Source organism: Ambystoma mexicanum, chromosome 6q (genome assembly GCF_040938575.1).
Source record: "Ambystoma mexicanum isolate Mex_15411 chromosome 6q, UKY_AmexF1_1, whole genome shotgun sequence".
NCBI lineage: Eukaryota > Metazoa > Chordata > Amphibia > Caudata > Ambystomatidae > Ambystoma > Ambystoma mexicanum.
Window position 1 is genome coordinate 1,375,865,450 of NC_090937.1, and position 16,438 is coordinate 1,375,881,887.

The window sequence follows — 16,438 nt, forward strand, 5'->3', positions numbered from 1 at the left end:
ACATCACTAAGGTCGATGTGTAGGTATGCACATTTGCCACCTGCCCCATCTAAAACGATACCCTTTAGCTCCACTAGGTGGCACCTGTGAGCAAAAACTGAACATTAGGTCTAATGAACAATGCGTGATGGAATCTTGGATGGGAAGAAAGCTACTTTAGGGAACTCATTCTCTTACTACAGCAGTTCATGAGGGATTGGAGGCCACTGGAAGAGTCGGGTTTAGCCTAGGTTGACATTGTTGTCACTCTGTGGGAATTACAGTCTGGTTCTACTACTAGCATTGCAAGTAAACCTGTTGTATTGAAAATGGGCCACATGAGGTACAGAGCTTGCAGTGCATGATAGAAATGAAAGGGAGAGATCCATTTGGGAGAATTCATGGTTTACTCCATACAAGCGTCGGTAACACGAGACCCCTCAGCACTGAACAAACAAGTAGAAAGTGAGGATGAATGAGTGATAAACAAAACAAAATGATGGAAAATGTACACAGCAGATAAAGGGACAGGAAAATGGTATATGGTCTTTCCATCTAATGCCATTTCATCTAATGCCATTCCATCACATTTTTTCCATCTAAAAACTTTGAATCTAATACATTTTTTTGGGGGGTAAAGGGTTAATTTTTGTTTAGGTGCATTATAAAGGGTAAAAAATGGGGGTGGGGGAGGGCCCCAATTTTTTTTTTTATTAAATGCATTAGATGCAAAGTTTTTAGATGGAAAACATTCGATGGAATGGCATTAGATGGAAAGACAATAAACCAGGAAAAGATATCATGCTGAGATCTAATAAGGACAAATGAGTGACCAACAAACTGAAGTGAGTACGAAGGAGTGTTCAAATAAAAAGGGATAGTGGGCAGAGACAATAGGCAACACATAGCAAAGGCAGGCACAATAAGACATGGGGAACAAAGTTTTTTTTTATAACTAGGCGAGTAATAGGGATAGTGGAGAAAAATCAGGATACATTGGAAATATATCTTCAGAAACAGATAGCTGAAGGGGAAATGGGAAAACTACTTTTGGAAGGAATGCTGGAAAATGGAGGCAAACTGCAGTGTAAAAAGAGATATAGCCAAAAGCAACGGACAAGAAAAAAAAAAAACACATGAAAAAGTGAACTAAAAAGATTGATGGGGAAATAGGGGGGGGCACAAAGATTCAGTTATGCAGGGTGCATTATCCATCTACTGCCTACTGCAAGGTAGTTCATGAAGCCAGTGCCGGTAGATCATGGTCCGCTTTTGCCAAGTATTTAACAAACGGCATCTGAAGCAATGGCCAATGTGTGGCTAGAGGCCTTAAACCGGTTGCCGTCACTTCCTCTAATCAGGAGCACTTCAGCTGGATGTGGTAAAGACCTGGGGTCTTCAGCCGATGGGTGCGCGTCCTCACCAGGCCCTGGCCTTCTGTGTGCCTTACACCAGATGGACCTAACCAGAGGCCTGGCTGTGTGTGGGGACACCCCCCAGAGGCCAGAACTGCCCTTTCCTCAGGCTGATCCCAGCATGGCGGACCTCTGCAGGAAGGTCCCCCCTTCCTTATTCCTTCTACTCTTGGGGGTGTTTCTCTGGGTTATCCTTTCTACTGTGCAAAGGGCTTCGGTGCCTTTCTGCGTGAAGCTGCAAAAAGAAGCAGGTATTAGTCCCTGAGAATGACTTGGGGCGACATCTATCACCGAGCCAGCTTTGGGAGACAAGGGAACGTTTTCATTTGGAAATCGCTACAAGCAAAGCTTCAGCTCAAAAGAACTGCGAGGCAATAAAGGCATGGCGGACACGGGGCGCTTCAGCTCTGCAGGCTGGAGCGCATCACTCGTCTGCTTCTTTTGTCAGACCTGAAGGGTTAACTCATAAATCATACCAGACAGGGATTATGTTTTTGTTTAAAAGGAATGCTATATGTTTCTGGGTTGTTACATGCTATCCCCTAGTTATGACTTCTGGACGATTGCCAGCATTGCCTCATTGCCTGTAAATCCCAGCTGCTCCCAGACAACTTTTTTTTTTTTTAAAGCTCACTTGTGTTAAAGGCTTGAAAAAGTTAAATCGTACAGTGGCGTGGAGTGATGGCCCATGAAAACAAGAGTGGGCAAATTGAAAATGAAGCAAATTGATGACATATTAATGTGTTATCGTATGTTCAACAGCATGCTTTTGTATTTAAATTACGAAAGGCAAGAGGTGTCCTGGTCTTTTAACCAATAATGGCGAACTGCCCTGGAAAAGTGCACTTGATCTAATAGAGATATGTGCGTTACTATGACAAAAGCTGGAAAACGGGTAAAACCGATATCCAATTCACGTGGGGGGGGGGGGGGGGGGCTCTCTGTCGCACTTTGAAGAAGCCTGTATTATAGCAATGTTACCCTTATTTTTTGACGTGTGAAACATTTTTATTGTGACAAGCTTGCGAAAAAAATAGATGTAAGAAATTCAGGTGCAATATATATATATATATATATGTTTATTTTATGTATTTGCATTTTTAAAATCGCTCACACAGTCGGGGGATCGAGGAGCTGTTACAGAATGTTTTGTTGTCTTAGTTGCATATTTATAAGGCACTTAAATACCCAGCGATTTCTAAGCGCAGACCCAGGGATCGAACCTGTGTTGCTTTGTGTCGTCTTGCTTCCAAGGCGAGCACGTTGCCACTGGGCTATCCTCATACACCTACATATGCGGATTGTAGTCACAGGTTTTGTCCGGATTGCTGAAAAACGTAGCCTCAGGAATGGCTGTTGATTAGTATGACCCGGAAGCAAACACCACGGGCCTAGAAGGTCATTCCTCCATGCCCCACGAACCTTCAGCTCTCCAGCCCCAATAAAACACTTCAAAGGGGCCAGTGTCCCTGTGCTCACAGTGCTTCGGGTCACCCCGAGAAAAACCTATTGGCAAAACTGTTTGGGCAATTGCCTAACATCACCAACGTATAAACGTATAAACCACAAGGAAGCCACCGTGCTACATTACAACAGTGTTCCCAGTCACAAAGCATCTAGCAGACCAATGAGAAGGATACCAGGCTGCAAAACCCACCTCTCACAAGCTTTCATCCCTAGCAAACACAAGAGGACAGTGCCACAAAAACCCTGCCGAACTTTACTGCATCGGTGGAGTCCAGTCATCTGACGGCTTCACTTCTGGTGAGCATTTGCACAAGAGGAGGCGCTCCTTGGTAAATACTGTAAGTGAAGTACTGGACTACTACTCTTATTAATTTGGACAACTGGAAGACAGTGCACGCTCCTCGGCGCGGCTGTAACCTTCTACACAGTGGCCTCTTTGGGTGAAAAATATGAGGGGCACATTTTCTGATCGGTCTGAAGGGGGGGCTGGTGCCTATGTGGACCTCACAATGACAATTATGCATCTCTTTTTAAATGGAGACGAATGTACGGATCTGCAGATGAATTGCAGAGATGAAAAGGTTTTCTGGCAGCTAGCTATTGAGTACAACTGAATGCCAAGTTTCCTTCGCTTCTAAGGGCATGGTGGTAGTAGGACACAGAGGGTGCAAGGAGCAGGGCGTCTGTCACATTGACTACTATCAGGATGTGTGCTTAGCCGTCATTTAACACCCAATTTGTTCGAATCACATTGTCCGTATGGACGTTTTGTCCGGATTTCTTGTTTACCTTTTAATCAAAGCCAAATATACCAAACATGTGGAGCAGGAGCTGCAGGGATGTCCCCTGCTCCCCATGTTCAGTAGTATGGGCTTTGGGGGTTGCAGTGGTGTCCCCAGCTTCCTTGACATGGACAGCGAGGGACTAAAAAAAATATATATATATATATTTACAAAAAAGGGACCCTGCAGCATCAGTACCGGCCTGTGTTGGAGGGATGGAACAGATGCCGCAGGCCTGTAGAAGAAGCACTGGCGGCTGGAAGGCAAGTAGGGGAGGAGGGATTCGTGCGAGGCTGCTACCAACACAGGGCTTGGGTTGTTTCAGCGAAGGTCAGAATCATCTACGAACAATTCCGCCGCAAACTGTTTGACTTCGGTCAAACAAAACCGATCCATTTAGACAGATCCCATGGGCTCTCTAGTCCATTCTTCTACCTCCATCAACCACTCTGCAAACGTTGGATTTCATCCAGCTCCAACCAATGAGAAAAGAGGTCATTCATCGGCATAAATCTGAAAGGCCAGGTCACACTGTAGCAAAAGCGAAAACCTGCGACACGTGTATGTGTGAGATAGATGCACTTATCCACAACTGTGTGAGCAGTGGGAGGATGAAAAGTGACAAACTTTACAAGTCTCGTCAACAGTCAGAAAACAGGAGACCCTGCTCTACAGGTACCAAGGGAAAAACTGAAACGCATCGTATTATCCAGTTCTGCACTTCTACTCATCAATTCACTAGAGAGGTAGCAGTAGTTGGGAGTACATTTTTTTTAGAACAGTTGGGGCGGTAAGGGCTCCTGAAGTGCTCTCAAAAGATGCACTACAAATCTGGTAGCAGATTGGATCCCATCTATTGTGTTGTAAAGAGAATTCCCACCTACCCGAAATAAGCCAATTATTCTAGTGTGACAAATGACTAGAATGTGAAATGCCAAATTAGGCACGACCCTATTCTACCATTCCCTCGCACTGGTGGATGGCTGTCCCTTTCACAAGCCTTTGCAGAAACGTTTAGGGAAAAGTTACATTTCTAAGATACTGGCACTCAATGATAATAGTGTTTCTAAGACATTTGCAATAACAGAAAATCTGTTGTAGGACCGCAATATTCAGTGGGAGTGGCTTATGCTTCTTCAATATGGTTAACACTGGAGCCCCTTTAGTTGACTGGAGATATGACAGAGGGAAACATTGGCATCGGTGATGCTCAGAGCCAAAACAAGTGGTAATTGTCTTCATTACTGACACATTTTGCGTGGAAAGCTAGCAGGTAGTTTCGTATAGCTTTTAGAAGTATGTTGAAAAAGAAAACATCAAATCGAATCAGAAATTGTCTCCCTGTCCAATTAACATTTTCTATTATATACTAGCAAAAACTACAAGTTCTTCGAACGGGTTCTGTGGACAGACATGACAACACTCATCAGTTGTTGAACATCAATGATCCTGTAGGTCGCTGTTCTGATTTGCTTATCGCTTGATGTGCTTTGCACTCTGAAGTAAACTGCACTGAGAATGGGCGTGGGCAGCTGGCTGACATACCCCGAGCAGACATTGGGGGGAGGCGAGAGTTGATGTGCTTCTGAATACTGGGACCTAATGTGCTCTTTCCCCCACCTGTTGCCTCACCCTGGCGTGGTGCAGTTCATTGCGGTGCATATGTCCCAGAAACTGCACTCTATGGTTGAGGACCAGTCCTTCAACGACCACATTGATGTTTTGCTGGTTTCAGGGAACCATCTCATGTGTGAAGGTGCTGAAAACCAGGGAAAGGGGTGGAGGTATCCAAATGTTATGTACCCAGTATTGTCCACAGGGTCCCAACAGGTAACTATGCAAAATTTGGTGAACATTGGTGAAACAGTGTGGAATTGTAAAAGGAACTAAGCCACAAACCCACACATTTTCACTTTTATAAATACAGATAGATATGGAAAGTATACAAAATATTACAAGTCACTCAAGGGATACTAAAGACCTTGTGCAGTGATGGTTCTTCAATTGGGATGCAAAACAAAGTACTGTGTGTTAATGTTACTATCTTCCCCTTTCCACTTTTATATATTTTTTTCATAAATGATAACTTCAGATACAAAAATGATTGTGTGATAGAAACAATATGTACATTTTAATTTCAAATGTGGCTAATGTGTGGACAGATCAAGGCTGCCTGTATGTCCACAGTGCTTAAAATGCATTCCGAGCCTTGCTCCCAAAACAACAAGGTTGTGAGGCCTTGATCAGGACAAAAGGTGAACTACGCATATGATTTATGAATAATAGACTGAACGTGAGCACATTGTAGAAGTTGCTTGTTTTCTCAGACATTGCTAGGTGATCACTTAATGAAAAGGCTGATGGAAATTAACTTCAACTTCTAAAATATTTACTAATATTGGTCTTAGATATGAAATTCATATGCACAGAGGTGGTCCTTGGAGAACTCATCCTCAAACATCTGCTAAACTGCATCCTATGCATTATCAGATTAGACTAATATGGCCCCAAGAATGTCTTCTCACATAGAACTACAATAATGTCACTCTTTGACGAATATAGGGAGCGCAAATCACTCAATGTGGAGAAATTAAACTAAAGCCAAATTCAATAATAGGAAGAACACAAATACATCTGGAAAGGAGTAGGTACAACCATAAAAATACTGCACAGTACTTATGACCAGGACACACAATGCATTACCACTATACTTGATATTACTCTGAATGCCTCCAAGTCAAATATTGCACTGCATCAGTTTAAATATGTAATTGGTGTATTATAAACTCAGATAGCATCACTAACCACATGTAGGGACATCTTCCTCAGCTGAAGAGGTTTGCTCGTCTGTTGATGGTTTCTTCTTTCCTAAGCCAATGATCTTGGTAATCTTTTTTCCTGTGACTTTCGTCACTGTTCCTTTTGGCTCAGTCTTCGTACTTTTTTTCCTTTTCACTAGCAATGAAAAGAAAATAGTAACAAAGTTAACTCAGTGGCAATAGTTAAATTTTAGCTCAAAAGATGGGGGGGTGTCATTACAAGGTTGGAGGTAAGGGATTACTGACACCGGTAATGACACCGGTGCCGGTTATCCCTTACCACCCTATTCCGAGGATCCTTAGCGGGTGCCTTCCTTAACGCCTGGTTTTACCAGGCGTTATGGAAGGGACCCGTTAAGGGACTTCAGAGCTAATAACGGTACCGCAAACTGCTGTACCGTTATTATCTCCATCCCCATTCCATTGAGCTCTATGGGGGCTCAAATGGGAATGGGGAATGATTCCCGGAATGGGGACTTACCGGGTCCTCCAAGGTTGGAATGACCCGGTAAGTCCTATTTCGGGAACCCGGAATGCGGTAAGGGGGTAGCCCTGGTGCTAATAGCACCAATGCTACCTCCAACCTCGTAATGACCCCCCCAGGGTATTCAATATACAAACTTATAAAAATGGACAAATGTAGAATGCCACACCTCTACATATATGCATAGAAAAATTTGAAAACTCTTAAAAAAAAATATCAATTGTGTTCCTTAGTACAAAAAGGCATCTCATCTTTAAGCTCATTCAACAAGCAATTAACATTCCTTTTGCCAATGATGGTGTCAAGAATGTGTAAAACCCTCTATGGTTCCTTTATTAGAATACGGAGGTTTCACTGCAGACTGACCTCAAAGTTCAATCTCCAAATTAAATTGTACTGCTCTTGAACTTTGATCGGCTTCACCTTTAACCAATGTTTTATATTTCACAGGCAGCGATAGCGCTTCTTCACTGGGGGCCAATTTGGTCTTTCCACAATAACAGCAGTTGATAAGATGTTAACGTGAACGCTAACTCGAGAATTGGCAGAACCGGTTTTGTAAAAGATAGCTGAAAACTACCAATTAATGCTTTAGAACATTTCTGGATTATTCATCCAGTGCAGGCAACGTTACATATTTATTCTTTCCTCAAAAACTGCAGATTGGATTTACACCGAATTTGTAAATTATCATCTAGAGGTTGCTTCCTCTTGAAATAAGTGTGATGGGATCCGCGACAATACCATGTCAAGAGGTGATAGGAAGCCCTCTCAGCCTGGGGTCTGAAGCCTACCACAGGTATTCCCAGGGTCATTCCTGCCCAAGCAGCAGGGTGGGGACTTGGTAGGGCCCCAGTCCCTGCCCCTTTTTGTGCCTGCATCTATAAAATTGCTACCACCTTGTCTTGCCCCATGTCTGTTTCGGTTTCCCCACGGAAACTACATTCCCCAGAAGACCTGGTTTTGGAGAGCGAGCAAACAGCATGAAAAGGAAAAAAGAAGCAAGGAGGTTGTAGGCTGCACAACGACCCATCCACCGAGTAGGCAGCCCCAGCACTGCATGCAACTCGGACTCCAAAAGCATTTTCACCTCACCAAACCACAGGGTGCTTCAACGAGCATTTGAATGTGCACACCGACAAGGCAAATGCATGCACTTGCTAAAAGGCTGTGGAGTGGTCCTGCTGTCAGTCTGGCATCCCACATTCATGGGAAAGCTCTCAACTGAACGGGACATTGAGAATGATACTTACGGCTATGGGTCGGCATTTCGTATTGTATGCAGACTCACGTACAAGAAAGGAGCAGGACTAATGACACCTTTTATGCCTGTAACACCTCCATTGAGAAAATGAAAGCTGGGGTTCGTCCAGATAAGGGAGAGAAAAAGGGGGCAGGGACAGATGTTAGTTACATGGGTGAGGTCAATTGAGGAGAAGAAGGACCAAGAGAACCGGTGGAGAAAGGACGGAGGAGAAGATCATGGAGAGAAATTGCTAAAGGAACGTGCTAGGTGAAGTATTGGTTGGTCATAGAAAGTGGTACTTGGTTGTGAGCACATGCGAAAGGGATGAGAGCGAAACTGATTGAATAGGAATTGAATGGTAAGGTGACTGGAAGAGTGAAGGAAGGGTGACATAGAAGGTGTCTCAGAGTAGTGTGGACAGGGGAGGAGTATTAGTGTAGAGAGGGGAGAAGTAGTGTGATAGGAGATCGTAGTAGAGTGGAGAGGGGAGTATAATAGGAGAGAGTAAGATTAGAGGGTGGGAGTAGATAGCAGCATGGAAGAGTAAGAGGAACATCGGAGGGATAGAATAGGACGTGCGTGGGAGAGAAAGGCGAGATGGTGGATGGAGTAGTAGGGAGGAGAGTAGGTTGAGAAAAGAGAAAGAAAGCCAGAGACAAACAGGAGGCCATGGGAGTAAGTGAGCAAGCGGCCCCCCTTTGGATCTGAAACCATGTATAGTATTAGAGATAGAAGGCGTTTGCCTTTAGGCCATCACGCTCAGTCAGACAGTTTAGATATTAGCGGTTAGCTCTTTTGATTCAAGCCTGGTGTTGAAGGATGCCTGGGCCAGGGATGGAACTGGCCACACTATATGAGAGTCAGAGGGACGTCCCGTAGTGAGTCCCCTTTACACTTCTGAAAATAAAAACCCTCGAACTGTCTTCGAGAGTTGGTGTGCTCTTAAGGACATCTGTGTAAATGCATGGATTGGCGAAAATCTGTTCAACAGAAGATTTGAAATATGAAAAACAAATACAGTTGACCAATTGTTTAATGTTAGTTTTGTCTTGAATGGTTGACTAGTCCTGCCTTTCATTCAGCTGAAGTTAGTAAGCTAGGGCACCATTCATCTGCAGCCATTAAAGGCTGACATTGATAACAATGAAAGGTCACTAATGGCATTCATATTGCCAGGTCTGAAGGAATGAGCAGTGCATGGTGGGAGGGGATAGTTCTGGTTGCACAGCTAACCATTACTGATTCATTTCAGTGGCGTGTAAGCTTTGCATCGTAACAATGTTATTTTTCTTTTTTCTTGGCAATATAGGATATGTATAGGGAATGACAACTCTAAAGGGTAAGTCCTCTTCTAAGCAAGCAAGCTAATTTACATAGGTAAACGGAATTAAATAAACATTCCATGAACACTGTTTTTTTTGCCAGGGACATTGTGCTTTTAGGCCAAAACTTAAAAAGATGCTACTTTCATGAGTTTGAGTTTACTATGCAAGCGTATCTTTCCGTGCCAGGCACATTTAATGAAATTTCAAATCATCGAAGACATTGATGACAGCCCATATATCCTTACCAATCGCAGCATCAAAGGTTTAAACATTATACTAGAAAAAGACCAATCAGCAATTACAATCCGCACAAGGTTACTCATCTAAAACAGAAGATACTGAACCAGGGATTCTACAGAGAACCACACTCTTGGTGGCTGTGTGTTCCTTATGTGTTCCATAGCAGGCAGGTCCTCTTTACCCTATTTTCTCGGATGAATATTTTCACCAATGTGAGATAATGGAGACTTTTGAGGTACTAATATTGACCTGCCGGTAGCTCTGTATCAAATCAAAGAGGCAACCCAAAGGAAAAGACCAGTGAGTCGTGGTCATGCTCCAGACGCCCATGACTCCAAAATCCCTCAATATTTCTCAACCGGTTACATACACCAGTATGCAAACCAATATGGCTGTGCTTAGTTTCCGCTCCAAAGGTTGAATGGGCCATTAAGTCGGCCAGAAACCATCCACTGTGTGCTCTCATGGAAAAACTATATTGGTGGAAAGCACAGTATTACAATGAAACAGGGGGGGAAGAGGGTGTTTGGCGTGTTTGGTCCAGGGGTGCCCCGCGCTCCATTCTCCTCCTGTTGTAAAAGATTGAAGGTAATTAGTGGTTTGCACAGTGTATTAAAATCGCCTGTTATTATGGTGTAGTCAATGCTATTGGCGCTTGCAATTCAGTATGTGATCCAAGCACAGAGTCAAGCTTGATTATTGATACAGGCCCAGGTCTTAAATACACGGTGAGTAAATCATTTCTAAATGTTCGGCCCCAATAGACCAAATGAGTCTGTATCAATTACACACATTTTAACATTAAGATGAGCTGAAAAACATATTGTGAGCCTGTAAGTGGGATGTCCCCTTTAGAATTTCTATGCAGACTTCATGCAAGCTATACATGCAGGAATATTTTCAGGTTCCCAGGCCCATGTTTCTGGTTCGGGCACTTTGTATATCCTCCATGTTACTTTTTAGACCAGATATATTCAACATATAAGACTAATGTGTGTCATAAGTACTGTACCTATCGTCGCCGATTCCCCGATTTGCATACAAATCAAAAGGCATATACAAATGGAGGGTTCTAGAGGTTGATTTAGTTTGATCAAGATAATGGTGGATGCAGGCTTGGTGGAAGGAAGGGGGACAGATGGGCAACCAGATGGTGACTTGTCAGGATTATTATGGGAGTATTTTTCTCATTTGGAATGTGATTTAAGTGGCCATGCTTATGGTCCAAACCCTTCCAACTGCATCTCCATGAGGACAATGGATGAGCTTCATGCCTGAATCTTTATACTTGCTACTCATCTTGCACCAATAGCGGTAAAGCCCAAATGAAAAGATACAGAGATACTGATGAGGTAATTATACACCTGCCCACTCTTTCTCAACAGTCATTTGAAAAGTGGCCGAGTGAATACTTAGTAAAACTAAAATGTCCAATTCCCCCCTCCATCCACATGATCAAAACGTTATTTGCCTCACAGCATAGTGGGGCTTTGATGTATATTAAAAAAGTAGTTTGGGAACATTTAGGAACCATAGGTGTTATAAGAACCACCAAGCTAATTACCCTGGGCATTATGCCAAAAAAAGTGGTTTGACCAGAGGAAGGGAAGAGATGGCTGGAACAGAGGGTAAATAGTGCAGTATAAATGCATGCTTCTCCTAGTCCATCCTTCTGAGCCCACTCACTGTGACAGATCTAATCATTTCCCCATAACACTGTGTAGCGAATCACAGGAGTCAGTCACTTCTCCCCGGGGAGGAGCCTATCCCTGTGACGCTAGGAACTTGAGCCCGCTAGGCAATACCCTCCCTAGTGGTAGAGGCAAGCAGGACCTCACTGGGAGCGACTCCCCTTTTGGGGACAAGGACTCCTGTTCCAAAGAGGAACTCCCCAAGTCACTTACAATCCAATGGTAACCATAACTACCAGAAGAAGACATACAGAACAAGTCGATATTTGGTATTGCAGATAGAAGCTATGAGAAAACATGAAAAAGACAACTCCACTGATACTGAGATGAAGAAAACCATTGGAGTAATACAGATTACTAACAGAACAAAGAAGAAGGGCTTTGACGATGGGCATGGGAAGTCCCAAGGCTGCATCATAAAACAAGCAGGAGAAGTCCTGAGAAACCGAGAAGCATGTGAGTTTGAAATCAGCTGTGCGAGTGAAGCGGATTGAGAAAGCGGCATGCAGTTTTCAAGGGTGGAAGAAAACTGTGTGTGACCCGAACCGGAGGAAGAATGGAGCAAGAGAAGCTAGAAGACTGAAGTCTAGCACGGGCAAGTTAACCCGAAGTGGTGGCGTGACCGAGAGTCAGTGGATGGTGAAGTCCGTTAATGGCACTGAGACCACTTACTGAATTTCTCTGCGAGGCATGCACAGTGAAGGGACGATGGAAGCCGACAGGCAAACTTAATCAACAGAGAAGAAAATTCCATTCTGATGGCAGGCCCAGTGACGCCAACCCTAAGGGAAGAATGCTACTTGTCCCAGTGAAGTGAAGTGAAAACCATCATTTGTGATCACTCATTCGGCCCAGTGAAGAACCAGTGTGGAGAAAGAGTGAGGAGCATTCCTGGGATATACCGACTCATTTCACGAAGGAATAAGGCTCATCAATGGGTTACCAGAATTCACCCCAGTAAGGAACCAGTGTGGTAAAGAATGGCGCCAACTGACACAAAAAGGAGAGGTAGGAGGATATTTATACTGCTACACCAAACATTCCTCCAAACTAGGGAAACAACCCTTTACAAACATACAAAAAGTTTGGTGAGCAGTGTGTTGTTCAGGTGTTGCATCTATCGAAAACCAAATCAGGTATCGTGCACCACGCATCAAGGGAATTTTATTCTCCACAACGGAATATCGAAACATATAGCCTGGTTAGTACTACTCTGTAGACTTACAGAGAGAAAAAAATCATGTCATAGTATAAAACAGTTTTTATTCAATAATTTATCAATAGATAAAAGAAAAGAATTGTTCTCAATTACAATTCATCATTCATAAACACAATACAATAAAAACATGTAAACAATGCATCACACAACCTTAAACAGATACTATATGAGTTACAGTGGCATAAAAAAGGAACCAATATTGTTCGGGTTCCACCCTACAGAATACAAAAAGGAATCTATAGTTATAAGAAAATATTAGATTAAATAAGCTGAACAGTCTAGGGTCAGCTAATTCGCCCACACTGTGCTCCACGCTAAATTGCACCAAAGTACTCACACTGCATCATACACAATCAACCCGACATGTTTCATTCCTCATACATATTCACATTCATCTACTAAATTCAAGGGAAATTCATCAGGGGCTCATATTCAAGGACAAACACTATTCACAAGAGAACAATAATGTATATAGGTAAAAAGTTGAAGCAAGACGGCTCAACGGCCGTTGTATTTATGAAGAAAAGGCTAGGCAAAGCCTTCTGACATAGTCCAAGGCTGGTCGCCGATATGCACTGTGATTGTGCTGCTACGGTGCAGGGCCGAGCTGGGTTGATGGATGTAGTAAAATTATTCTTGTCACCAGCTCCTCACTTACTGAACAGGCCAAAAGAGGATGCTTGCCACCTGAAAACAATCAAAAAATAGGGTGTGGGTAAATCGAAGTCTCAACGTATGGACTTCAGTCCCACCAGAATCTTTAACAACTATGATTCTGTGGAGTATACTTAACTTCATTGAAAGAACTCCAGTCCCTAAACACATCGTGAGCCTAATGCCATTGTCATAGCTGAATCTAATACATAAAAGTCTTCTACCCATAGTTGTAAAAAATACAACAAGACAAAGAGGAACCACCATAGAGACAAGTAAGGGGGGAGGGGGGGGGGGGGGGGGGGAGAAAAACGAAGAAAAGGAGGAACAGGTACTAATCCACTTTATTCGAATTAGAATTGGTTTTATATACGAAACCTTCACCGCTCTCTTAATCTAACTCACCCCCCACATACACTTATACCTTCTAGCTTGAGGTATGATAACAAAACCCAACGGCCCACAAGGGGCAATGCTGTATCTAAGGTTCCTACAACATCATGCTTGCGGGGTATTGGAAAGCATCATGGTAATAAAATCTTGATAATAAATCTTGCAGCACCCACTCCTATGGTCAGGGGAGAATACTACAGTCTCCCGATGTCAACAGAGACCCCCTCAGACCAGGAGCAAACCAGACTCCTACGCGAGTGCCTACCTTCTTAAAATTGGGTTAGATCTCAGTTGAACTCATTTCAACGAATATCTCATTGTTGGGTGTAGACAGGCCTATCAGGACTGTTCCCACACAATTAAGAAGGACTGTTGATCAGGTCTAAAAAAGACAGAAATACAAAAACATCATAGACGTCAGTAACCTACCCATAACAGTATAGTGTGCACAAAGTAGTTTAAAGTCGTTTAAAATAATACCTGTGCAATGTTAAATAGGTCAGTCAAAAAGGGGGGGGGGGGTTGCACCCAAAGTTATGCTGGATTAGGTCGAGTCACTTAAACATCCGCCCGGCATTTAATGACGGTACACAATCCCAAAAGCAGATCATAATTAAGGTCGAAGCGACGGGTCCTATATAGAGCAAAGACAAAAAGGCAAAAGATCTAAATCAGAACCTCGTACTTCATCAACCCAGTAAGGCACAAGATCAATAAGGAATATGTAAATAGATTACAATGCTGTTGTACAATATCAAAAGAACGACGGCTCTCCTCAAGCCGCAACCCCGTCCAGCAATTACCTGTTATTGAGAGTTTGAAATCTCATGTGGCCGAACGTCCTCGGGACGAGATCATTATACTCCCCTCATTGCGCTGTGGCTCTCGGTACGTATCGGCACTCGAATCCTGAAGGAAGCAGGATGTCCTCTAAAGAGCTTCCCGGAAAAGGTGCTTTTTAAATAAATACTGACCAATCGGCAGCATGGGTGTGTGCGCACTCGCCTATCAAGGTCGAGGGCGGGTTAATACTTTGCAGGTGTAAAGTTTTGCTGCTAGGCCTACTAGTAAATGGGATCCCTGGCGAGTTAACGCTTAGCAGGTGTGTAATGTTGTCACTAGGCCTGCTGGTAGATGGAGTCCCTGGCTCGCCAGATCCACCAATGGGCTGATGGCCATGGGCCAGCACAAAAAAAGAGAGAGATATGGTCATAGCGAACGGCGGTTTCCGAACAAAGGCAAAGCTAGTCTACAAAGAACAGAATCACAAAATGTATAACTGTCCTCTTACAATAAAATATTGTAACAATAGAGAATCGAAAGGTGTAAAGTTTTGGCGCACCATTACTGGACTATTCACATTCATCCCACTGAGGAATAAATGTGTAAGAAAAGTGAAGATCATTACTGGGGAGTTAACATTCATCCCAGTAAGGAGTCAACATAAAGAAGCAACCAATGTGAGAAAAGAGTGAATATGATTACGTGAGTAGTCATATTCATGGCAGTAAACCATTAGTGTTAGAAACACCTAATAAGAGTGAAACTGATAACTGGAATAATATTGGTTATTGTAAACCAGGGAAAGATTGGACATTGAGTCAAGCGTGTCTTTAGTGTGTTTAATAAAAGAGAAAGAAAAGAGAACAAAAATCTGAGAGAGAAGTGGAAAAACCTCATTAATGAACTATATGATCTGATAAAAGCAGTCTACAAAAAGTACCTTTGACTACTTTATCAAAGTGAACTGTTGCAGAAACCAGTACACAGGAAAGTTAGTCATTCTACTGTGCCTTAGATATTTTTATAGTGGTAGGGTCAGAATAGGTTAGTTTTGGACTGGATAGATCTTTATTTTGGGACTCACAGAGGATACACAAGCACCCTAGTTACTATGGTTAGGCAGGGAACCACCACACCTTAGGGAAAGTCAGGCATTTGCATCTTTTCTTTACATAATGATTGAGTTAAAATAGACGATAGGAGTCGTAGTCTTTCTTCCGGCCCACCCCAACTGGGAGTGCCCAAATCTAATCTGTCAGAGGGCCCAATCTTTGCATGCAGTCCCCTGCATTGGTACGAAGACAGCAGCTATGTACCATCTCCTGGCCATATTTAAACTCCATCCCTTGAATGTCAATAGCCATGCACATTTTCAGAGACTAGGATCCTCATGTTTTATCCTTACTGTACAGATAAGAGCCCAGCAGTCTTTATATATTGGCCATACATCCCTATACTATGCTAACCATGTTCCCATTGTCTTCACCATATCACTTGCTTGCCTAGGAGTAGCATTGGCCAATCTCCCCATTCAGTCTTAAGTGCCCTCTGAATTAATTGCACTAAGAAATGGTTACCCTCTCTTGTCCTAGCCATGTACCTTCCAAATCCAGTTCAACCCGGAATGCAGTCGGTATGTAGTTAAAGCATTGCATCCTCCACCTCAATTCTTCAAAGACTGGTCTGGGTCTACCACCAAGCTCCCACTTGACCTTTTTCACAACCGCCTCAACCCTTTCTAGAAGGCTCACAACCATCCAATCCTAACAGCACACTAAAGTTTCAACAATTAATTATTTCTAAAGGAGGTTAAAAATCTATGGAAAAAAAAAAATCAGTCCACACAACCGCTGACAATATAGTAAGACATTGATTTTCACTCTTGTCTCTGGCGGTCTTCACTACTTCTCAAGCCTCTTCCTGGGTCTTCCCTTCTCTATT

The 16,438-nt window shown here is 43.1% G+C and overlaps 1 protein-coding gene across 4 annotated transcripts in view; it reads right to left on the minus strand.

Annotated features, from left to right (window-relative positions):
• Positions 1–16,438, minus strand: part of AFAP1 (actin filament associated protein 1) — a 551,057-nt gene that overhangs the window by 116,198 nt on the left and 418,421 nt on the right. For all 4 annotated transcript variants that reach the window (XM_069632010.1, XM_069632009.1, XM_069632011.1 and 1 more), the window contains exon 9: positions 6,449–6,598. In XM_069632010.1, the coding sequence (XP_069488111.1) occupies positions 6,449–6,598 (150 nt within the window). The remainder of the gene's footprint in view (positions 1–6,448; positions 6,599–16,438) is intronic.